Source organism: Gouania willdenowi, chromosome 4 (genome assembly GCF_900634775.1).
Source record: "Gouania willdenowi chromosome 4, fGouWil2.1, whole genome shotgun sequence".
In the NCBI taxonomy this organism is placed as follows: Eukaryota; Metazoa; Chordata; class Actinopteri; order Blenniiformes; family Gobiesocidae; genus Gouania; species Gouania willdenowi.
The window spans coordinates 25,592,361-25,617,070 of record NC_041047.1 but is presented as its reverse complement, the minus strand read 5'-3'; the positions used below and the strand labels follow the sequence as shown (position 1 = coordinate 25,617,070).

The window sequence follows — 24,710 nt, the reverse complement described above, 5'->3', positions numbered from 1 at the left end:
TGTGTATGCACATGTTTTGTCTTCCTTTTTTACTGACATATCAAATTTTCCCATTTCTTTTTCAGCTTCAATAATCTGTGCTACATGGCCACTCAAATAGCCTCTGGGATGAAGTATCTCTCCTCCCTGAACTTTGTTCACCGAGACTTGGCCACGCGGAACTGTTTGGTTGGAAAAAACTACACAATAAAAATCGCTGACTTCGGCATGAGCAGGAACCTGTACAGTGGTGACTACTACCGCATCCAGGGCAGGGCGGTGCTGCCCATTCGCTGGATGTCTTGGGAAAGCATCCTGCTGGTGAGAACTGAAATCTCTTTTTATCTGAGGATATTTTAGAATATTATCTTTTGTCGTATTTGTGTGTTTTTGGGAAAATAGCATCATACTTGGCTAACAATGATTTTCCAAAAATGATCTTTACTGAGAGAATTAAGGTCCTATTTCTTTGCTTTAATCCGTTTATCAATCATTATCTAACAAACAATTCAAACTAGAACCCCTCATCAACTCTGCTCCTCCCCAATCACCTCTGTTTTATTTTCTGGACACACCATTCCCCTCTCTCCCTTGGTCACAAACCTGGGTGTTAAATTTGACCCCCACCTTTCCTTCGACAGTCATGTCACCTCCATTTGCAAAACTTCATTCCTTCACCTCCGTATCATTTCCAAACTGCGCCCCTCCCTCTCCCTTCCTGCTGCAGAGAAGCTCGTCCACGCCTTTGTCTCCTCCAGGCTGGACTACTGTAACGCACTCCTCATCGGGATCCCTGGCAGGAGCCTCCAAAAACTCCAGTATGTGCAGAACAGTGCTGCCAGGGTCCTGATGAGGGTGCGGAAACATGAGCACATCACCCCCATCCTCCGTACACTGCACTGGCTCCCCATTCAGTCCCACATAGAATATAAGATCCTCCTGCACATCCATCACTGTCTGCATGGTACAGCCCCCACTTACCTCACTGAACTGCTCACACCACACACCTCAACCAAGACCCGGTCAGGCCAACAGCACCGTCTGGTCATGCCGAGGACACGGCTCAAAACAATGGGCCCCCGCCTGTGGAACGCCCTCCCAGACCACCTCAGGACCCCGCAAACGGTGGACATTTTTAAGAAAAAACCTAAATATCACCTTTTTACAGAAACTTATTTTAACAGTTAATGCCTCTTTTTAGTTCTGTCTTTTAATATATGTTGTGTTTTATTTTTTTTAATCCTGTAGCACTTTGAGGTTTGACATAAAATGTAAAGTGCACTACAAACAAAATGTATTATTATTATTTACTTATTAATTTAAACTACATGACATATTTGAGTACTCGTGTTGCATGTTCTCCAAATGCTTGAATAGATTTTCTCTGTTGTACTCTGGTTTCATCAAACAGTCCTAAAACAAGTTTGTTAGGCTAATTGTATTTTCTAATTTACTCGTAGAATGAATTGATAAAATAATGCCTATGAAAACACATCTTTAAGCTTGTCATTAAAGCTTCAGCTTTTGTAAAGGTTTCCATCTTTTTGGGAGTTTAGAATTGTAAAATAGGCTCCTCGATCAAAGCCCCAACTTATCCATGCAGAAACTCTATTATTGTGTTCACGACATGGGAAAAACCGTGCTCTTTATTATTTATTCATACAGGGTAAGTTTACCACAGCCAGTGATGTGTGGGCCTTTGCAGTGACCCTTTGGGAGATTCTAAACTTCTGCAAGGAGCAACCCTACTCTCAGCTCACTGATGAGCAGGTGATAGAAAATACAGGGGAGTTTTTTAGGGACCAGAAACGACAGGTGAGTTGGGAGGCAAAGGTTTCTCCTACTTAACCTACTTGTAAACGACTTCTTGACTCAGTGGCTCATTGTTCTTGTCCTATAGATCTACCTGCCTCAGCCGGTGCTGTGTCCAGATTCTCTTTACAAAATGATGCTGAGCTGCTGGAGGAGGAATGCAAAGGAACGGCCCTCGTTCCAGGAAATACACAGAGCCCTACTGGAAATGCCACCTCAACCTTGATACAATTTTAACACAGTGATTTCCAGCCTGCTCATCTGTGGAGATAGTTCTGCTTTACAGGAGTGGGAGGCACAATCCAGGTTTAAGCTACTGTGGTGTAAGGCGCACCTGAGTGCTGGGAGTGATCTTGAACTTTAGACACAACTAGGATGGACTAACACAGACATTTGCGTGCTGATATAAAACCACAATGGCTTTAACACTTTGTAAAATTAAGGACTTTTTAAAATAGCATCTCATTTAAAAAGACAGCTTCAGCCTGTGACATTTGTTGGGTTTTTTTTTCAAATGTAGCAAGTGAAATAAATATGGCACTTTTTTTAAGTAATTGATTTATTTTTATTTGTATTGCTTGAAATGTTCCTTTGTTACAATGTTTATGGCAAACTTGAGCAGCGCTGTTCAGAAACGTTCTTTTTGATAACTGCTTGAATGTGAAGAGGGAACAGCAGTTATTTTAACCTTGAATCTTTTTTGGCAGAGTTTGACCACATTTACAGTTATAATACAGTTTCTATTCCATCTCTATGGTTTTTCTACCATCATTTGAATATTAAGTGTATATGAAACCTATACATATTTATATGTATTCGTACTGTTTATGTTTTGTGGATTTTTGCTTATTGATGTACTCTTTTTGGAGTAATATGTTTCCTTACGTGTACATTTTTTGTTGCCTTGTACTACATTTTGAACAAACAAAAAGTTTTAGGAATTCATGTTGTGTGTTTGAAACCTCCTGTGTGTATTCTGAATGTTGGACATGAGGAAATGAAAAATATATACTCATGGTGCGCTTCTGCTTGGTGAAACAGTGGTTTGTTGTGCTGCCTCTCAGATAAAAGTCTGGTGTTTGAATCTAGTCCTGGCCCTAATGTGTGGGATTTGCACATTTTCTCTGAGCAGCGGTTACTTATTAATAATTTGTTAATTATTAATAAATGTTAATTTTTGGTGTCAACCGTAGGAGAAATGGAGTGTGTGACCGCTTTATTGTTTGTGTGTTGGCCCTGTGATGGACTGGTGACGTGTGTAGGCCATGTTGTCATACGTTTTACACTCTGAGTAAGCTAAGACTTCAGCACTGCTTGTACCTGTTAAGAGTAGGTACAGAACACAAATGAAAACTCAGATCTTTTTTTCAAATTGTTTTGACAAAGCTAAAACTCTAACGCAGCCATTCCTCAATTGAGATTGTTTTACTCTACTTTTTTTTTTTTTTTTAGGTGTATTACTTTCCCCTCTATTACCTTTATTACCTGTGCTGAGCTCAAAGGTTCTCTGCACACTCTGTTTGAATGACTTTGCCCAATCTATAGCTGTTGACCTGTTGTGTTACAGGCCTTTGGCCTTCCTACAACTACTATGTTACTTTCTTACAACCAGATGCAGTTTGGCAACCTATTAAGTGGATGATGTCACCCTTTATTAAGAAGGTACACCAAATTAATCTTTGATTAAGATTAAAGATCACATTTCTACGTTATATGGTAATTTTCATTCAATGGAAGCTCGATTGTTCAGCATTTAATACAAAGAGTACATGATACAGACTGAAGATGGACATAAAGCTTAAATAAAGTGGCACAAAGTTTAAACATGTTTACTTAATGACACTTTGGTGCTCAAATGTTTAATTTTCAGTGAATGTTTTCCATAGTTGTTTTTTTTTTTTTAACTGTTGTACATTGCTAGATAAAACATGAATAAATTAAAAATGGACAACCTGATCCCTTTAGGAGCTCTTGTGTAATTCATTCATGAGTGGGCGGTCCTCTGAAGCTGAGCTGAGCTGACTGTTCATCTTATTGGTCGACGGCAAACCTACCATCCAATTAAAACATGGAGATGGAGTGACAAAGCATGACTCCACTAACAACAAAGTGGAATAGAGGAACATGCCATGCAGTAACTTGTTGCCTGGTGTGAGAGAAACTGTAAGAAGTGATTGTCCCTGTAGTTGGATTCCAACCTGGGCTGACCAAGATGAAGCTGGTGGTTTTGGTGACTGGAGCAAATAGGTAAAAATAATAATAATAATAATAATAATAATAATAATAATAATAATAATTTTAATACAAAACTTTTAGTTTGGTATTTTCACTTCTGATGTGAGAAATACCTCTCTCTGTTTTAGCTTAACTTGTATTGTGGTTTTTATACTATGCATTGTAAAGTGACCTTGGTGACCTGAAAGGTGCTGGTTTCCAAATAACATGTATTATTATTATTATTATTATTATTATTATTAGCTATATCTAAACTATGGTGCATTGTGACCCCAAAAAAGGTTTGCAGACAATACATTTCCAAAAATCCCGTGCTTTTATTTTGAATAACTTTAGTTATATAGGACAGTCAACTTCTTCCAGTGCTAAAGCTGGTTGTCATAACTTCAAAAAGTGAGCACTAACTGTACAAAATAAATGTTAGAAGATGAACATTTTGTTGGATTTAGATTATTGGCTTGTTGGATGATGATGGATCCTGAAGTTGTGCTTCACTGCTGTAAATAATAACATCTTGTTTAGTGGCATTGGACTGGCGCTGTGTGGACGTCTCCTCTCAGAGGTGCCTGAGGGTCTCCAGCTGTGTCTGGCCTGCAGGAACATGCACAGGGCAGAGGTCGCCCGCTCTGCTCTCCTCACCTCCCACCCTACAGCTCACATCACTCTTCTGCAAATGGACACCAGCAGCATCTCCTCTGTCATCAAAGCTGCACAGGAGGTTCGACTAAGGTGAGACTCTGACTCATTCATACACAGTAAGCTAGCATGCAGCATGGGTGCATACAATAAGGTGCTAAATCATTGTCATCTCCAGGTATGAGCACTTGGACTACCTGTACTTAAACGCAGGCATCATGCCAAACCCACAGTTGGATGTAAAAGCCTTTTTCAAAGGCCTCTTCTCCAGGTGCACATCATTTTAACATGTCATGTTCTTCTTGACAACAATCGTCATGCACCCTTATTTTTAGTTACTTTGTATGGCTTGATTATGTGTACTTTATTACAGCCGAATCATCTCCATGTTTGCCACTGGTGAAGGGATTCTGACTCAACAAGACAACGTCACTTCTGATGGACTGCAGGAAGTGTTTGCAACCAACCTCTTTGGTCACTTCTTATTTGTAAGTCACAGTTTTCTCAAACTAACATTCAAATGTATCATTAGCCTAGCACCCAAATCACTTAGCTCTTTAGTCCAAAGACAAAACAGCAATAACAGAGTCACCAGAGGTTCCATCAATCAGGCGCTTTCACACTAAACGCATCGAAATTGTCAGGTGTACATACACAATATATGATGGACGCGCTTCTAGGAACGTAGAGAGGTTCCGCTGCTTGTCCCCCGCCTCCCTGGCAGAACCTGTGCGTTTTGAGATTTCAAACTTTTGATGTGCGTCCGGCACCTCCAACGCAGCTGACACTAGAGTTGGGATTGTTAAACTTTTGGGGCATATCGCGGCGCGTCGACCAATCAAGAGCTTTCCTCAACCGTTACGTATTCAGAATAATGAAAAAAAAAACACTAACTGGAGACAGATGAACAGGCACTCTTCTGCTGGAATAAAGTGCCTGTTGTTGGTGTCCTGGTAGGAGATGCGAGCACCGATGCGGGTCAGCAGGTCATCAAACTGAGCACAGCAGAGACGGAAGTAGTGCTGAAAGCGACTCTCGTCCGAGCGCAGCACTGGTGAATTCAGAAACGGCGCCGAGGCGCAAATAAAGCCAAGCCACTCTCTAGATAATGTAGAGCCGATGAACGGGAGTCGGAGGCGGCGTGTTCAGCAAGGAACTCCAAACATTCAACCACACTTCTCCATAGTCCTCTAACATCACAGTGCACACGCTGAGTCACTCCAAAATACATCCGACTGGAAACACCGCCTTCTCAACACAATAATGTTCCCCACCACTTCACAGTCACTTGGTGAATTATGAATGTTGATCGCCACAATATCATCAATTGTAAGAACCGGCATCAGAGAAGCCCCCCTTTCAAAACGCGCTCAATGCACTCTCTTCCCAACTTGTTTGGACGCGCGTCGAACGCGACGCTCGGTGACAAGCGTCTGATTCAATGAGCACAAGCGTCCAACAAGGGGCGTGAGGCATGATTTTAATGCCCGAAAAGAGTTTAGTGTGAACGTACCACACTGTCAGGACCCACACTGCAGGACTTCATTTGGTCAATCTGCCTTCATTTACTGAAGTGCTAAGCTGTGGAATCTATTACCAACTGAACACAAAACCATATCAGAGTTTAAACCCAGGCTTAAGTCTTGGCTGAAAAAAAAATCTAAGTTGTACCCATTTGTAAATAGCTGTAGCTTTCACTGTAGTGTAGAAAGACCCAACCAGGGACAGGAGTCGTGAACTAGCATTAGCTACACACTCTATGTGCATCACATCAGCTGGAAACGTTTGTATCTATGTTGAATTGCATTGTCCCTGTCAAATAAATGCATTAATAAATACAATAAAAAACTGTGATCATGATCACACTATATACTTCAGACTATTTACTTAAGCTCTTTGACGAACAATGATTGTGTGATACTTGATCTGTGTGTCACAACACTCATTAAAAATAAATAGCATTGGCTGTTTTGACCCTAAGGTCGATGGAGGTGATATTTTGCTCACTGTGCATCCTTAGTCTTTGTTGTAGAGGTATCATGTAGCCGTCTCAAAGTTCTTACCTGACCTCTGCACTCTTCTCTGCTGCTTTGGTGCCCAGGTCAAGATGACTGAAACACATTCTTGATTCTTTAGACAGTGAAAGTGTTCCGTTATTTGCAGAGGTGAAAGTAATTACATTACTGTAATTGAGTTGCTTTTGTGGTATACTTGTACTTTTTTGAGCATACTTGTATTTCTAAGTCAGTCATTTTACTTGTGCTTAAGTACTTAAGTAATTTGTTACATTACTACACCCAACTATTACTAAGTACATTCATTTTATTATTTTTTTAAATGATCAACAGACATTGTTGTAAAAGTTTGTTATTTTTAAAAATGTGCCTCAAACCACAGTACTGTGTTGATTCCAGATCAGCAGATTATGAAGGCACATTAAATATAATCCATATGTTCTTAGTCGTGCCATTTTTGATCAACGCCCAGCCACTTTCTTCAGTTCAGGTTGTGGTTTCTACATATTATGTTGTTACATGGCACAGTTTTAGAGTTCATAAATGTAGCTATACTTAGTCTGATTGAATTGAATTGAATTTATTGGTGTGATTTTTAATTTTTTTTAATAATTGTACATTTTGACAAACCATTTATTTTATACAGATGTCTATGAAAAATAAATTAAGTTCCAAATGTGCAAAATTTTGTCTTTTCTTTTTTAAGTTCATACATGAGATGTTTAGTGTATGCAAGGGAACCGCGGCAAGATTTATTACCACAAATAAGCGTGGGGGATGAAAGTAACTACTAACTTCTACTTTGACTACTAATTAATGAGCTACTTTTACTTTTTACTACTTTTTAGTATTTTATGTACTGTATAACTTACTTGTGCTTGTACTTGAGTACAATTTAAATCAAGTAACAGTAGTCCTACTTGAGTAGGATATATCTGCACCTCGAGTTATTTGAACTGTTTCAATGATTTTTCTGTTGCTGACCCATATTTTGTCCCAGGCCAGAGAATTGGAGCCGCTTCTCTGCCACACACACAGAAGCTCTCAGCTCATTTGGACCTCATCGAGTAACGCTCACCGCTCAGCTTTTGACCTTGAAGACATGCAGCACCGAAGAGGCACTCAGCCCTACAGCTCCTCCAAATACGCCTCTGACCTGCTGAGCCTGGCTCTCAACACACGGTACAACAAACAGGTCAGCTGGCCTCAGAATAATCCTCCTTTACAGCAAGTGCCTGACACTGTTCCTAATGATGATCTGATTTCTAGGGTTTGTACTCTTCTGTCATTTGTCCTGGTTTTGTGATGACCAACCTGACCTACAACATCCTGCCCTCCTTCCTCTGGACTCTGCTGATGCCTATTTTTTGGCTTGTAAGTTTAACAATCCCAATCTTGTAATCTGTTTAATTGTATGTACTTTAATGCCTTCATGCATTTTCTCTTTCACCTTCACAGATTAGAGTCTTTACCCACACATTCACATTAACACCCTATAATGGCGCTGAGGCCCTGGTGGGTAACGTGAAAACATACTTTTGATGTCATTGTTTCCATTTTCATTTTCTTGATGTGATTTTTTTTCATCTTCTTATTTGGTTAAAAAAAAAAGCATAACATAACATAACATAACATAACATAACATAACATAACATAACATAACATAACATAGATAGTACTTAATCATTTTCAAAGAAAATTCTGCTTGAACAAGAGATATAAGACTGCTCTACTGTAAAGTGCCTTGAGATACCATTGGTTATGATTTGGCGCTATACAAATAAAGATTGATTGATTGATTGATATAATTTATATTAATGACAATATAAATAATTCAGTCAATCCAGTTAATGTGATATTTCACCTTAATCTTGGAGTTTTTACTCCCTGATTAAACACACAACACTTTTGTTCATTTTTATTTTCTTACAGTTCTGCCTGTTTAAGCAAAAGCCTGAATCACTGGACCCATATGCCAAATACCACAGCTTAACGTCAGGTCTCGGGAAGAACTACACAGAACCTAAAAAGGTGAAATATCCCAACAAACAAAAATAATCAAAGGTATGTACAACTTTGTGCATGCTAATCTTTGGGGTTTTTTGCCCTTTTTTGCAGATGGACATTGATTTGGAAATGTCAGAGTTGTTGTATAAGAAATTACTCATACTGGAAAGTCATGTAAAGAAAAAGCTAGAAGAAGCACAAAAGGAAGCATGAAATCACCTCAAAGGGTCTGAGTCTTTGTTAGTCCATGGAAGGCTTTTTATTCCTGGACGTCGTCTGAGAGCGGCAGCAGAAACACACACGTGCGCGTTGGCTGACGCAGCATGCACGTACACAACCACAGCAGATATGTAGACCAGCTCAATGCAGTAACTCACAGTGTTTACAACTTTATATGATTTTTGTTTGGAAAACTGTTTAATTATAAAACTACAGAAATAGTCTGTGAGACTTTAACCAATAGAACAAACACCTAAACGTGATTTATATCACCAGATTTTGTTTTATACAATCCAGGTTGAAAATTCTTGAATCTGATTAGAAATCCCATCCATTCTTTTGTCCTCTTGACATAATGCCGTGCAGTCTGACAACAGACTATCCGTGTCCTCCCAGAAGTTGATGTATGTGCTCTGTGTGAGCCTCTGTGCTAGACCATGTGCACAGGCTCGTCCAGAATCCTGCTCCGGTCGAGGTGGTCCACAGATCCAGCACTGCTCCCCGGAGTCTTTGTCGCATCCCTCCATCTCCTCCTCTTCAGCACTCAGTTTGGGGTTACAAAAAGCCCACACCATCCCACAGAAGTAGAGGAAAAAAGTGCCCATGACCAAAACCATGAGGGCGTAGGACTCGATCATTGCTTTAGTGACCGGCGACATCATTGATGAGGGCAGACGGTTTGTTGTGGTACATGCACTCCTCTTTAAAATGCGTGCACTGCAGGAGGGAAGCGTCACATGAGAGGAGGACACATCAAAACTAAAGGTGGAGACGATCAGATTAAAATAACTTTGAAAGCAACCACTGCATTGGTCTACTCCTTCATGCCTATTCACTGTGATCAGCCAATCAGCTCTTATCTGGGCCAAATGCCTTCCAGAAATTAAATGGAGGTAAATGGACAGGCTGGTATTAAGAACTGTTAAGACTGAACCATGAAGCATTTTGACAACACATTTTGATTTAGGTCCAATCACAGTTTTTTTTCTTTTCAATTTTTTTTTTAACTAAAATGAACTTAGTTTTAGTCAAAACGTAGTCATCAAAACTATTTCATTTATAGTCTAGTTTTAGTAAACTAAATAACATTGAGATTTTAGCCGACTGAATCTGTTACAGATATAGTCGACTAAAACATAAAGTAGAAGAGTTATTGCTTTTTAAAATTTCAATCTGATATGGAGAGAAATTAATTGTAAATACGCACAGATTTGATGTGATTATAGTGTAAGATCACATGATCACATCAGTTCTGATTGGGATTCATTGGTTTTAGTTAGGAAAAATAACAATATTATTATATAATTATATGTGGGTTTTTTTTTTAAATTAGTCATAATCTAGTTATTTTCACTTTAAAAAAAACAACACAGTCTTTTTGTGATAAAATTCACACTTGGTGACATTATTTGAGAGAGCTATAGGGAAGTATAAGTTTATACTTTTCCCCCAAATATAATTTATTACCATGTATCGACCCTGATGTTGGATGGTATTAATGTTTGTAACTAAATACACACAGACAGATTTGATGTAATCAATGAGTAAAGACCACACAACACAAGTCGTCTACTAACACAATCGGCTTTCTTCCTATTGGATCACAAGCAGGTGGAAAACAGCAGCAAAAAGTCACACATGATGTTGACTCTGTCAACTGAATAAGGGGCTGGAAAATGCACCAAAATTAGCTACGTGAAGACTGGAAAAACATGTATCTGATGTGACACTCAAATAATGCAGTCAGGCCATAGTGCATGCAGCAAAGCAACAATACAAGCATGGATCCATTGCTTGTATTTGGGCCACTTATTACATATTATTTCTAATTGAATCACCAAAGTCCATGATATTGTGGCTGTTAATTTAATATTTTGTTGACTACTTTGAATCGAATAGAGCCCTGTGGAAAAAAGACAATCTCAAACTAATTTTTCTTCAATCCCTAAAGCCAATAGATAGACCCCAGTGCTGGGCAGATATGACAGATCTGAAGCCACTGTGCTATATGGAGCAACATTTCAGAAAAAAAGAACTTGATAAATACAAGCAATGGTGTTTTCTTTAGTGACCAGAGTATATATATATTATAGTGTGGTTTTTGTGTCGTAAGCAGTCTACAGAAACTAACTCTAAAACTGCGGCTCTTTAGCGCCCCCACAGTTGCTGCATGTAACAACATGATTTAAAAGGAGTTTTTAATTTTTAATTTTTTTTTTTTTTTTTTTTTTTCCAGTCTCTTTTCAAGACATTTTGTTATATTTGGCTCTGTTTCTGAAATTTTAAAATTGTATTAACTCAAATCTATTAATGATACATTCCTGCTTCTCTTTTGTACAAAGTTACCCCCTGTTTAATACTAATTATTATTGAATTTTGTGATTACAAATAGTTTTTCTTTTTCTTATGAATATGGTGTTCTAGTTCAGCTAATTAAAAGTTATTTTTTTTCCAAGAAATAAAGAAAGTGTTACTTTAAAAAAATATGTGTATATTTACTTTAGCTCAAAGGAGGCCAATATATTTGTGTATTTTTTTTTTTTTTTTAAATCAGACTTTGTATATGGGAAAATATCAACCTTTCATTTATATGTAAAGAATGGGACATGTTAGGAGATTAAAAGCAAGCAGGACTAATCCAGCATAAGCATAGCATAATACACAGAGAATAATAACCATGACTGGCACGTACACTTTCAATCTCACAGTCATATACTGTATGTTAAGGATTTCTTTTATTCAGACAAGATTTTTCAGGATTTTTTTTTTTTTTTCATTTTTTAATCTCCTGACATGTTTTGACTATCAACTACAAGTCTTCCTCAGAGGTGATTGCTTTGATGTATTCTTCTTACAAGTTCTCTCATTAGGAAAGCATCAAATAATCTTCCGATGGCTTGTATGCTTTACATGCTTCGTGCGTCCTTATGAGTTCTTTCTGAATAAACAAAACCTTGACATACATTTTCAAAAAGAAGACAAAATGAACTTACTGGTAAATAGTTGCATGAAAATATAAAAATGTTTTTAGACTTAAAATAAACCACTACCCAGGAACAAACCACACTCTGCTCCAAAAGAGATTAAACTGATGATACACAGATTACCAAATCAAACACATTACTAAGCAGACCTTGATCTAACAGTTTTCTAAGAATCAATATAAAAATAAAAATTGGAGCAAATAACTACCAATAGTAAGCAGCAGTGGGTTGGAGAGCCAGACATTTTATTTGTATACCACTAAATCAATACATTTAAAAAAAAAAAATGAAATGGTTGAAAAGTTTCATTTGGTTGGAGAAATAATGTGTTTGAAACCACATCTTGATAGATCCTAGTATGAAGTTTGAAGAGTGATTTTTCTTTTTTGGAAGTGCACTAATCCTATTGTGTGCTGTTATTTCCTCAAACAGTGTAAACTCCACATCCTAATAACTGTTCCTAAGCGTAGCTTATTGTTTATGCTTCTTGCCTAAAGAGGCGGAGGCTAAGTGAGTCATATTTTACTTATGGGTCGGGTTAAAATGTCAACCCTGTGCTAGTAAACACACATTCTGCTGGACTTTATTATGTTGTTTTAAACTATGTGCACCTTTATATTGTGACGTGCAATACTGCTGTATGTTTTTTACATTTTGTGAGACACAAGCGGATAAATTAATGTTTTGTAAATCTTTGAATGTGATTGTGCGCTTGAAGTATTTGTCGGTTTGTTAGAAACGAACAAAATTAAAGACAGGAGCACGCATTGTAAGGGAGCGCCCATGCTTTGCGTTGACAAAGCACGTAGTGATTTAAGGCCATGTGGGTTGTGTAGTCTTTGAATTTGTTGTTACGCTGTTGTAACATTGGCTGTTGGATTCTAAAAGAACTACAACTCCCAACCTAAAGAAACCAGAGGTCCCGGATGTGTATCGCACCGGAAGAGAAGAAGGTCCTTTCCCAGCCATCTTGTGGCTTCATCCAGCGAAGTGTTCGCTCCAAGCCTCGTAGAATCGGAGGAAAATCCTGCTGAAGGGGCGCCATCATGCCCGGACAAATGCAAGACGGTTTTGGCTGTGCCATAACCAATCGATTCGACCAGTTATTTGATGACGAGTCGGATCCGTTTGAGCTATTGAAGCAGGCTGAAGTGAAGAAGAAGGAGGCTCCTGTGCCCGGTGCCGCCAAGACTTCAGCCCAGGCTGCCAAGCAGCCTAAGAAAGAGTCCCAGAAGGAACGAAAGGTTCCTCTGGCTGACAAGAAGGAGGAGATCCAAGCCCCGGTACCACTGAAGAAAGACGGTGAGAACGTTTATGCTCTTCGACCATATAGCACGGCTCAGTTGTTCAAGCTATCCGGCTAAGCTAGCACGGGAGCTCCGTGACATGAGGTCTGGGAGGCTGGTCCTAAGGTCTAAGCCTCTGTGCGCGTTCCTCTGTTTACACAGACGGTGTTAAACACTAACCAGGTGCAGACACAGTTGGTATTTGCAGTATTTACTCTGTATCTGCTCTAGGCCTTGTTAGACCTGAGAGCCTGTCACGTTGTTTAAATAAACACCACACAGGTCACAACACAGCCTTTACCAAAGTCTCCAGGCTAATGTGACCAATGAAGGATATTTTACTAAGGTTACATGGAGCACACGTGTGCACTGGTCGAAAACTACGCACGTAGGTACAGTGAGTGTTGCAGCTATGGAGGTTCTCCATGTGTTCTGTATTATTATCGAGGGCCTGAAGTGGATCATTTCCAACGAGGAGGGTGTGAGGGTGGCGGCTCGTGGTGAACAGCCTCGTGGTGTAGTAGAGACTGGCGCCCAATACAAAAGGGACACCTTTGAGCGTCTGCTTTCCAACAGCTCCTCCGTCACAGACTGTGATGCACAAGAGATGATCACCTCTCATCAATATAAACACAACAAGCTACAATTCTATTAATAATATGAACAAAAGTGGCTAAAAAAAAACGAGTTAAGCACCCAAACCGTGTGTGCTATCACGTGTTTGATGTCAGAAACTTGCACTGGTGCACCACTGGTTTAGGGCAGCCAACTGAGCTGGTATCTGTTTTCCTGAGAAGATGAGACAGGTGCACCATGGTGCACCCAGCTGCTGCTGTGTAGTGCCTGCTTTCTATTTCTGTAACTGAGTTGTTGAGCAATGGGGTGTGACCAGCGCCGTGTCTGCTTCTAGGAGGGATTTTAACCAATGTGTTCAACCAGTTTGTCATGGGTACTATAAATGGTTGTTTTTTTGTCAAATTAAATTGGCTTTAATGATGCACTTTTGAAATATTTACATCCTTATCTTTTTGGATATTGCAATCAAATGATCAGCTGCCTTCGTTTGGCACAACAACTGAAAATGATGTGCTTCAGTTGCACAGAACAATCATCCTCTCGTTCCCTTGTCCCTCGCTCAGCAGTGGGTCCTGTTCTGTTAATGCTGCTGGTCATCTAATCCTGCTGTTGTGCCTAAACCATAGGTCCGGGCATGAGGAGAATGGGCCGGAAGCCAGAGGGTGACGGTCCCAGACCCCAGGGCGGCCAGGGAGATGGACGCCCCCTCACAGACAGACGGCCTGCAGACAGGCGGCCACCTCGTCGCTTCGAGAGACCTGCTGGTGAAGGCGGTGAGAAACCAGAAGGCACCGAGTTCTCAGTCGAGAAGTGAGTTAAATCCCAAATACAGACCATTAACCTTAGGAGCAACTTAATGAGTTGACTACATTTTATTTTACCAATAGTGTTTTTATTTTAAGCCGTTTTCTGTTCGTTTTTGCAGGGTGGGACAGCAACTGTTTAAGGTGTTTTACTGTGATAAGACTTTGCTGTCATAATGCAACTGCTAAATACACAATAGCACTTAGTGTGCCGTTTGTTTTTTATTACATTTTCCATCTATAGCTGACTGATATGAAGAAATTTGTCATGTTTTTTTCAAAATGGCGATATACGATAAAAATCTCAATAATTTTGATTCAAATGAAGTCTGAACAAAAAGACATTTCTGGGTTTAATTTGCTAATGCAAAAATACCACACAGGCACAGTTATTAACAGTTGCAAAATGTGTGCCACTTTTGCCTTTTTCTTTTCTAAGAAACAGCATGTGTGAGTGAGTTCTGTAGTGTGGCTTGTTTGGGGGACGGTCTGGGTTAGGATGCACTCAGTGATCATCTAACTGCTTTTGAAGCTGTTCTGAGAAGACTCCAAAAACAAGTATTTTAAAATAAAATAAGTTATTAAAATATATATTTATCGATATTGTATATCGCCAAATTGGAAACCTCGAAATATCTCAATTCCTGATATATTGCCCAGCCCTATTATCCATCACAGCTTAGCACTTATCTATTTAGTCATTGTATATTCTTTAGTTTCGCCGAGTCTTAAGTTACAGGAGTCATTGATGACGACCGCTCACTTGAGAGGGAGAAAGTATGGGTTGATAACTTAAGTGTTTATCTTTTTAGGCCAATTGGAGATAGACCAATGAGAGGGCGCGGCAGTGGTGCCAGAGGAGGCCGTGGTGGTAGAGGACGCGGCATGGGTCGCGGTGATGGCTTTGATTCCAGAGGAAAACGTGAATTTGACAGACACAGCGGCAGCGACCGATCGTAAGTATTCTTCTTGGCTCGAATGGTTTTGGTGTTGGATAAATTTCATCATAACTAGATGCACAAAGGTTTTTTTTTTTTTTTGTTGTTTTTTTTGCATTCTTTTGGGTGAGATTTAGCATGTGTTGTGATCATGGCTAAAGCAAGTTTTGTTTCAGTAGTCTGAAAGGTGAAGAGAAACGTGGAGGAAGTGGCTCTCATAACTGGGGCACCGTCAAGGATGAATTGAAGTGAGTTTTGCAGATGAATCTGTATGAATTATTTTATACAAGACATTTGTGGAACTTTAAACAACTATTTTTGTTAACCACCTTAAAAAGAGAAAAAGCAATTGCTCAGATAGTCACTGCAACACGTTAAATTCACCAAAAACAATGCTCAACATAATTGTTTTTCTATCAAATTTCTTATCAAATTTTATATTTGTGTTAGTTTTCTTTTTTAATAGCTTTAATTTATTGAATATTTTCTTTTGTGGAACATCAGATTGTTAACCAGGAATGTCAATTTTTTTAATTTTTTGATAGCTATTGACAGAAAGCTGAATAGGCTCTTCTAAACTATTGTTTTTTTTTCTATCTATCAGTGAGCTTGACCAGTCGGCAAATACTGAAGAGACCCCTGAAGGAGAGGAGCATCCACCTGCTGATTCTGAAAACAAGTAAGACGGTGTCTGCTTTGAATGTTTTATTCAAAGAGTACCCATGGTCAGTAACTTTATAGTGGTAATGATCAGGTTTTTTTTTTTTTATTTACTAACCCATTAATCTTAAGGTTAGAAATTATAATTTTGATAATATTTTACAAAGTAAATAAAAGCTTGACCTCAACCAATGTCAATTATAGTTACTTTGTGTGTTAGAATCTCATCGGCTTCTTTGACTAGCAGAATACCATTTGCAACCCAAATCTACGATTCTCGTTTTTGATGACGTCTACTGCTTGTTAACTCATTGGTTGTCAGCCATTAGCCCTCCCACAGTGCTAGCCCAGTTACAGCATTTTGACTGATTTTTAAAGACCCAAAGAATATTTTGTACTATGACCATGTAAAATCTGAAACCAGATTCTGAAAGAATAGACTCTACTTTCTAATGAAAGTAGAGTCTATTTCTAAAAAAAAATCTATGTATAAATCCAGCAATTTCATTTTGTCCTCTTTTTTGAAATCTGTTAAGGTTTTGTTCATTCAGACAATGTTTTTCAAAGCAAACACCTCTGAGGAAGACTGGCAGTTGACAGTGAAAACACATCAAGAGATAAAAATTCCTGAAAAACCTTGTTTGAATAAACAAAACCGTACCATGTATCTGTATGTATGCTCCAAAGTAGCAGGGAAATGATCTTTGCGAGATTATAAAATGTGCAGTTGTAAAATTTAAATATTTATTTATTTTTGAAAAATTAACAATTTTTTGCTTTAGAGCCATTGTTTGTCTTTTCAGCAGATGAATTCAGTTATCCACCATGTCATTGGGAAACACATTGTAGAAAAATATGGCACTTAATGAAATGTTCGTGTGCGCCAGGACTTACTGCTCACTGAAGGTTAAAAAACAATGGCCTAAATGTTAAAAGAAACAAGCATGCAACGGTTAGAATCTCAGGACTGAAAGAGGAGCTGGCTAAGAGTAGGTAAAGAGAAGCTCTTAAGTATTTTTGGCACATAGAGGTTCTGTATTGTATTGCTTTGCTCCCCTTGGAATCATTTCTTGTAAAAGGACTGTCCCTTAAATTGTTATGTGGTCTGTGTTCTGATGTGGATCAAATGTAGCTCTTGACAGAATTACTCACCCTTGTGAAGGAACTTCCATACGTTTCCTTTTTGCGTGACCACAAATACAGCACTTAAATACACCTCTCAGACAGTGCAACATACAGTATCACGGAACCGTTCCATTAACACTAGCCTAATAATCTGCACTATAGGCGTCAAACATGCTTAAGTATTGAATGGATTGCTTTGTATGCAGGGCTTTAAATTAACTTAAGATCACCAGCCAGCATGACAGTAGATTCTTAAAGTTACCAGCCAACCACATTTTCCACCAGCCAAATTTTTTTCCACCAAAAATAAAATGGTAAAAATATAAACATTTAATTTAAAAATGTTGTAACAATGCCTAATACTTGCAATATGGAACTTTAGGTGTGTCGGAGAAGTGAACCTTTTATAAAGTATATTCTCATAACTAAATAAACAAAATTAACTCAAAATTGGATTCCGGGAACATTGAAGTTAGAAAGAATAGAAGTAATCAGTAATAAGAAATACCGTATTTTTCGGACTATAAGGCGCACTATCAATGAATGGACCTGACTGGGTCTATTTTAATACATAAGGCGCACCGTGCATGCTCTTCAAATGTAAACAAATCCCATTCCCCACAAACTGTATAGTGCACATTTTAAAATTGAACAAACAATAAAGATCATGTGTGAAAACTAACTTTCAGGGTCTGCTACTCTGCATATGTTCAGTAGCTGCTGGATCTTTGCGTAGGAACTCTACACCCAATGAATATCTCCATGTTTGTTTATTCCTAACTAACTTAACATTTTCATTCCGTTTGTCTTCTCTGATAATGAACCAACAATCAAGCTAACGTAAGCATGTAGCCAATTGACACGTCACGACATAATGTTCATGGGAATTGTGGGATTAGAACACCCAGCAGGGTTGCCTGATATACATTACGTTTTAAAGTCTAAACACACACAAGAACCCTAACATTTCCTGGTGGAAAACAGCCCAATCTGACAACAATGACTTGTTGCATCGCAGTGGTATTAGTTTCCTTTTTCACCAGCCAAAATGGCTAGTATGCTCCAATGTTGCCCATCAAAGTTATTTGTTTACCCGCATTTGGTGGGTGTTAATTTAAAGCCCCGTTTGCATGCCTTTAACTGACTCTCGCAGACCAGCATTTGTAATTCCATCATCAATTGCAGTTACGTTTTGGAGCAGCAGTCATGTCATCATCCTTTAAGGGAATGGGATTTGAGCTCATGACTGAAAGTGCATGTCTTTGTTCTGAGGTGTCGTAACTATTTTTAGGGCATCATATCTGTCCCTCCTCTCAGACAAGTCGTGCACCTTTATTTACAGCAGCAGTCTTAAACTTTGTGTTTCCCCTAACAGGGAACATGCACCATCAGTTTGTAGACAGATAGAGCAAAACTTGAGTTTTCAAGGATGCCTTCACAGCTACCCAAATGAAGTGCATCATACTAGGACAGAAACTATAGACGACTAGTGCCCTAGTAGTCTTCGTCTCTCTTTAAAACGATCAAGGGAAACGATAGTGCCCTTATAAAGAAGGCCATGTAAGTTTATTAGGGACAAAACAAGATTTTATTTGATGGGGCTGTGGGTCTGAAGAGATTTAACCATAGCTAGTTGATAATTCTTTTGAAGCTATTTGCACACACTGTAGCATTGCTCTTTATTACACATGAAAAAAAAGCTGGTGCTTTGATGCCCTTGAAGTTAGACAAACGATATAAAGAATAGTGGCCGCTACAGCGCTGCAATTCAGTAAAACATTTTTAGGTTCTGGTTGTTCTGTCAAGTATTTAGGAGGTTGTAGCCTGCTCTAAAACGCTAAACTGGTGCTCATTCCAGTCTTTTTTTTCCCAGATCTTTTCTGTACCTGATCACACATTTTTATAATACCCAAAATATGATTCGAGACAAAAAAGCTAAACACTACTAAATTAAAATAAGGAACTTTAATTATTAACTCTGTCGACATAAGCACTTTAAAGCTGATAAATATGGAAAGGTAAACTTGTACAAACTATATTTCTAGAATACAATGTAAAAAAGATTCAAAAATAAAGTAAATACAAATAAAAAAAATAAGGCAAAACATAACTAAACAATGAACTTGTCACCTCTCCCAATGTGTAATTTTGTAATCATTACTGTTGATTTCAGTGGCTGCTTATGATGCACAAAGCCACAGGATTTTCACGCTGCATAAAAGTTTATAAATCAGTTGCATATTAAAGCCTGACCGATTAATCAGTTGGGCTATTTACCAATGCTAATTAATTGGTGATGGCAAAAAAATTGGACCGATTATTCAGCCGCACCAATTAATGGATTTGGCTCTGACATCTGATGGTTGCATATGATTATTAGCTATTAAAGTAAGCCAAAGTAAGAACCTAATAGAACCCAGCGATGCCATACAGCAGGACAAGTTTAATGCTGTGCATGTGTTTGTTGTCTCAGAGTAATTTATTGTTTTTCCTCTACTAGCTCTTCCTCATTAGAAGCTCCTCACGTGTGTTAGAGCAAAGAAACAACACTGCATGTACTTCATTCCCCCATTAAACAGTTAGCATGGTGAAATTACCCCTGGTCATTCTCCATAGTCATTCTTTTTTGCAGGATCTGTGTAACAAAGCTCCTACAATGCCAGGATTTTAATGTTGGTCTGTCTGTCTGTCTGTCTGTTGAAGAGAGAATGAGGCCGAGGAGGTTAAGGAAGAAGGCCCCAAAGAGATGACGCTGGACGAATGGAAGGCCATGCAGGGAAAGGAAAGAGCAAAGGTGGAGTTCAACATCCGCAAAGCCAACGAAGGAGCCGACTGGAACAAAGGATTTGTGCTGCACAAGTCCAAAGCAGAGGTACGTCAAAAATAAAGTTCAAATTTGCAGGGCCACCTAATATTTTCTATGAAGGGAATTGGTGGCAGAAACAAGCATGTGTGGGGTTTTTTAGGTAATTTTCTCAGTTTAAAACATGTTTTTCTTAGCTGTTTAATGAGCATCACAAGATTGCAACGTGGTTTGATGGCGTATTCATAAATCTCGTCTTTGCTTTTTCTTTACAGGATAAGAAGGGTGAAGTGTTTGAACCAGAGGTAGAGGAGCTGAAGGTGAGGATCCTAAGACCTTGTATTTCTCTTCCCAGTTTTTGAACTTAGAGTAACTAAACCCCAAAATCACTTTTTCTGCTAAACAAATGTATTTAGGTACGAATTTGGTGTATTTTGTTTTAAAAAAAAATGTATGTGACTGCCCTCTATAGGTTGAAATCAGTCTCTCACAATTAGCTATTGGCTGAGAATTGTGGTTTGTGATGTGTCGGTAGCTTCTTACATCACTAACCACCACTGTCGGCACCACCCCTTTTATAAAAATTAGTACCTGTGGACTCTACAGTCTGTGGGGACTAGGTCAGATTAAGAGAATTGTGAATTATTGAGTAGGTTGTTAGTAAAGCATGAATTATACTTTAGAGGTTTTATAGTATAAACCAGTGGGTGTGCACTGTAGCTGTTCCCACTCAATGTTCTTGAAGTCAAAATATGGCACTTAGGGGTGTTGCCATCTTGCAGTTTTGGAAGCAGTCTGGCGAGAGAAGCCCTGGTAACACGCCCTGCCCATTTATCGTACTGCCCTGATGACATAGCAGCTCACCAAGAACTTAAGTATCTTTCCCACTGGAAATTCTACCAACAGCTTGTTCAGATCATTGACGTTAGTACAAAACTACGATATATTTCAACTCAATTATCTAAACGTACTCTATTTAAAAATGAAGAAAATCATGTGTCTTGGCTTTTCTTCATGTAACTACTATTCACAAAGAGCTACGCAAGTCCCGCGGTTATCAATCATCATCATATATGACGTAAAAATCCTCTTTTTCAACCTCAGATAACTTTTTAAAAACAAACTTCACAGAAAAATGAGCACTTGAACACAATGTAGGGTGATAATAACTAGTGATACAGCAGTGTTTAGGTTTGAAAAAAATTATGTGACAAGTATTTGAACTTTACAGTTTGACCCACATCCCATCTATTATCATTGAGGAGGTGGGGTTTATGACCTATACTGCAGCCAGTCAGCAGGGGGAGCTCTAAAAATAAAAGCTTCACTCCACCGGGGAGCTTGTCTCGTTCATTTTTTTTTTTTTTAGTCTAGGAGCCCCGCCCATAATGAAGATTTTTTTTTTTTAATCTCCAGCCTTGACACGTCAGACAAAACCTCTGGGATTAGTCACTCTTTCAACTTTTCAGAGTTGAGGCTACTTAAAAAAGACACGTTTTCTGCCGTTTCAGCCTGACGATGAGCACCACTTCCGCAAGCCAGCCAATGACATCACGTCTCAGCTGGAGATAAACTTTGGAGATCTTGGCCGTCCAGGCCGTGGACGTGGAGGGCCTCGTGGGGGCCGCGGAGGGCGTGGCAGAGGAGCTGCTGGTGGTGGTGGAGAAGCCCCAAGGCCGCCCCGTGGAGGAAGGACTGAAAAGGTGCTCACTGTTGAATAGAGCTTAGCTTGTGTTTCACCGTACTTTAGGTTGCTGGAGATTGTTGAATAACTCATTGTTGATGTTTTCCTTCAGTCGTCTGCTTTGGTGCCAAATGTGGATGACCCTGAGGCCTTCCCAGCTCTGGGCTAAGCAGCAAACCTTCAGGCTTACAGGAGCCTCCTGAGCACCTCCACTACGAGGCTTGCATGTTCCTGGATCCTTCAGCAAAGTTAAATGGAGAAGACTGTCATTGAATATGACACTCAACGTGAGGACTGAGTTTTAAGCAGTGAAAACAAAACAAAGATGGAAAAAAAAATTACAAAAAAAAAAAAACAAAAAGAAAAAAAGAAAAAAGGACTTCTTGCTACTCTGTGGAGCAACTTATTGGTAGAGGTTTTGTACTTGGAGACGAAGTAGCAGGGAAGCTTTCATACAGTATTTTTTTCAGAGGTTATGCATTGTTCATTAATAAATTTTTGTAATTGCTGCTTGAAAATATGCATTTTGAAATGTAACCCCAAGTCTTTAAAGCGTGGTGTGTGTGCGCGCCATTGCCTGCTTTTCAATACGCACTGTGAAGCTGCAGCTGAATCTTTAAAGGGCCGCCACAGCAGCTGTTTCTGATGAAGTCACAGCTTCACTCATTGAGAGTTAAGGATCATTTTACTTTCTGCACTGGTTATTGTTTTATATTTTATACAGGAGGTCTATTCTTGTATGATCTTCAGCCTGTAAATCCTATTTTCTTAAATCGTGTCGGACTGTTTCACATGGTGCATGTACGAAGCAACTGGTCGCGAGGTTACATTTGAAAAGTATCTTTGAATTTACACCACAAGTTGTATTAAAAGGATCTTTAGTACTGAAATGATCTAAGGAGCAACATTAGGTCCCTTTAGGGGAAACACATCTATGGGGTTTCCTCTAAATTTTGTGTTGGCCTCAGACATTTTTTAACCAGGTTTATTTTAACGCTCACTTGTTTCATGTGCTCTTATTTGCCAAGGTGCTAAAGACCATCTTATGTATCTTCTAGTGCTCATTGCACCTTTGATTACCAGCCATGGCAGGTTAACGAATGCCTTTCAGTTACTTTTAAGTGGTCATAAGGAGATAGTTTCCAATGTTTCAGACGTAATTGCTGACCTCTGGAACTCCTTGGACCTCTCCGACTGTTAACACTCCGCACCAGCGACCTTCAGATGTAATTACTTCTTCAGTTGCCTCTGCACTGTTTGCTGATCTCCCTCCACCGTATGACATTTTGCCCCCTTTGCTACAGTCGTACCTCTGCATAATTGCTCTGAAAGAAATACAGTTGTCCATTGTGTGGAGCAAGTTCTCTATGAATGTGTGAATTCTAGCCCTGCTATTGGAGACCTCTGTCGGTAAATAAAGATGGTCGGTAAATTTTTTTGCATTGTCACCGTTTTTTCCCCTCTTAAAAGGAGTTGTGCCACTGTTAGATAAACGGCTCAGTTTACCTAAAACCTCTTTAATCAAGGGAATTTAAAAAAAAACCCAACTTGGTTCTGATGACATTTGCAAACTTCTATACTTGCATTTTTAATATTTAATCTAACAACTATAAATTATTTGAGGTTTAAAAAAAAATCTCATGCTTTTGAAACCATTAAAGAAAGCAAATGTCTAACAGCTGCCACCATGCAATAATTACCCTGTCTATTAGTATTAGGCTAGTCTTCATTTAAAGAGACACGAATGCTATCTTAGTGTTCATCTGTGTTATTTGGTGTCGTATCTACTGTATAGATCAGCATAAGCCAGAAAAGGCATTTGGGGGAATGTAAATTTAAAATGTAGAAATCACAGCTTATACTGACACTGCTGTATTCCAATATTGTAACATTGGGTTTCTCTGTTGTCACCTGACACCCTTTAATGATGGTTATGCATTTATGGAAACTCAAAGTAGATCAATATGACTGAAATTAGATATGCCTGGCAATGGGCATCTGGATGTGTATAATGCATGCGAATGAACCATTCATTTTAGAAGTAGCCTGCAGGTGGGGCTGTTTTCTGCTTTGGTTTCATTGTAGAGGGAACATTACTAAAAAACAAAATGCAAAACTTGAACTCACAAGACCAGCATAATGTGTTGCACAACTCCTTTTTATTTTAAATTTATTTCAGTTTTGACATCAATGAAACAATACATCAAAATGGAGATCAGATTTTCTTTTCTGTGCTTCCATATTTGGTCTTGAGTTATTAAAATAAATGTAACAACCAATAATACATCTTTCACTCTGCTCTTTACAACAAATATATGTTCATTTTCTGTGAAACCAAGAACCAGAATGAAGAAAAAAAGTGATGAACTGCTGATCTGTTCCACACAACAGAGAAAATAACACCAAATGAAAACATCTCAACCTGATGTGTTTACCAGGACAAGTTCATTGTACTGTAATGACCTTCACAGTCACTAGATAAACACCTTTGGGATGTTGTGAGATGGAACATCATGAATATTGATGATGCTGATGTCTTTCATGTTGATAAAGTCTTTGAGGAAGGTTTCCAGTATATTGGCGAATGTATCCAAGATAGTGTGGAAGGAAAACATTCAAACAACTGTTACATTAAACGTTACGTGATGGTCTGAGGTAGGTGGATGCTAAAGCATGACCAATGTGCAAAGTACTTCAGTAATTGTCCATAGAACATGATTTACACAAAGCCCAGGGTTGTCAGAGAAACACTTATTATAATATCTGGTGTGTGAATAATGGTTCCAGTCTTCATTCTCAAAGTTTGGATAATTCCCTGCACTGTGTTCAACAGAAAATTTAGTGTATCAATGGATGTAATGCTTGAAAATACACTTTGGTATGGAATAATTACAGGAAAATTGAAGGATTGAAAAGTTTAACATTAAAAATCACTGGGAAACTGTGAG

At 38.8% G+C, this 24,710-nt stretch overlaps 3 protein-coding genes across 9 annotated transcripts in view; all 3 read left to right on the top strand.

Moving 5' to 3' along the window:
* Nucleotides 1–3,598, top strand: part of ddr2a (discoidin domain receptor tyrosine kinase 2a) — a 45,073-nt gene extending 41,475 nt beyond the window's left edge. The window contains exons 15-17 of the mRNA XM_028445238.1: nt 66–300; nt 1,645–1,794; nt 1,880–3,598. Of these exons, the coding sequence (XP_028301039.1) occupies nt 66–300; nt 1,645–1,794; nt 1,880–2,017 (523 nt within the window). The 3' untranslated portion in view covers nt 2,018–3,598. The remainder of the gene's footprint in view (nt 1–65; nt 301–1,644; nt 1,795–1,879) is intronic.
* Nucleotides 3,599–3,938: 340 nt separating this feature from the next.
* On the top strand, nt 3,939–9,590 carry LOC114461659 (3-keto-steroid reductase-like). 2 transcript variants are annotated; one of them, XM_028443904.1, is made up of 9 exons: nt 3,939–4,038; nt 4,549–4,755; nt 4,841–4,933; nt 5,036–5,150; nt 7,678–7,872; nt 7,947–8,051; nt 8,136–8,192; nt 8,610–8,708; nt 8,796–9,590. In XM_028443904.1, exons 1-9 carry the CDS (start codon nt 4,004–4,006, stop codon nt 8,895–8,897), a joined length of 1,008 nt encoding a protein of 335 aa, XP_028299705.1. In that variant the 5' UTR covers nt 3,939–4,003; the 3' UTR covers nt 8,898–9,590. The 2 variants fall into 2 exon arrangements, with proteins under 2 accessions (XP_028299705.1, XP_028299706.1); XM_028443905.1 differs by lacking the exon at nt 8,136–8,192.
* Nucleotides 9,591–12,804: 3,214 nt separating this feature from the next.
* On the top strand, nt 12,805–23,198 carry serbp1a (SERPINE1 mRNA binding protein 1a). Of its 6 annotated transcripts, none has more exons than XM_028443899.1 (9): nt 12,805–13,189; nt 14,376–14,559; nt 15,365–15,508; nt 15,670–15,738; nt 16,095–16,169; nt 19,976–20,147; nt 20,354–20,398; nt 21,590–21,781; nt 21,875–23,198. In XM_028443899.1, the coding sequence occupies exons 1-9, from the start codon at nt 12,934–12,936 to the stop codon at nt 21,929–21,931; spliced, it is 1,194 nt and encodes a 397-aa protein (XP_028299700.1). In that variant the 5' UTR covers nt 12,805–12,933; the 3' UTR covers nt 21,932–23,198. The 6 variants fall into 6 exon arrangements, with proteins under 6 accessions (XP_028299700.1, XP_028299698.1, XP_028299703.1 ...); XM_028443897.1 differs by having other exon boundaries at nt 15,667–15,738; XM_028443900.1 differs by having other exon boundaries at nt 12,806–13,189; nt 19,979–20,147.
* The last annotated feature ends 1,512 nt before the right edge of the window (nt 23,199–24,710 follow it).

Coding starts and splice junctions, on each gene's coding strand:
- serbp1a (XM_028443897.1), top strand. CDS start 12,934: ATGCCCGGACAAATGCAAGACGGTTTTGGCTGTGCCATAACCAATCGA. Junction 15,739..16,094: donor ACCGTCAAGGATGAATTGAA/GTGAGTTTTGCA, acceptor TCTATCTATCAG/TGAGCTTGACCAGTCGGCAA. Junction 20,148..20,353: donor TGCACAAGTCCAAAGCAGAG/GTACGTCAAAAA, acceptor TTTTCTTTACAG/GATAAGAAGGGTGAAGTGTT.
- LOC114461659 (XM_028443904.1), top strand. CDS start 4,004: ATGAAGCTGGTGGTTTTGGTGACTGGAGCAAATAG. Junction 5,151..7,677: donor TCTTTGGTCACTTCTTATTT/GTAAGTCACAGT, acceptor ATTTTGTCCCAG/GCCAGAGAATTGGAGCCGCT. Junction 7,873..7,946: donor ACACACGGTACAACAAACAG/GTCAGCTGGCCT, acceptor TCTGATTTCTAG/GGTTTGTACTCTTCTGTCAT.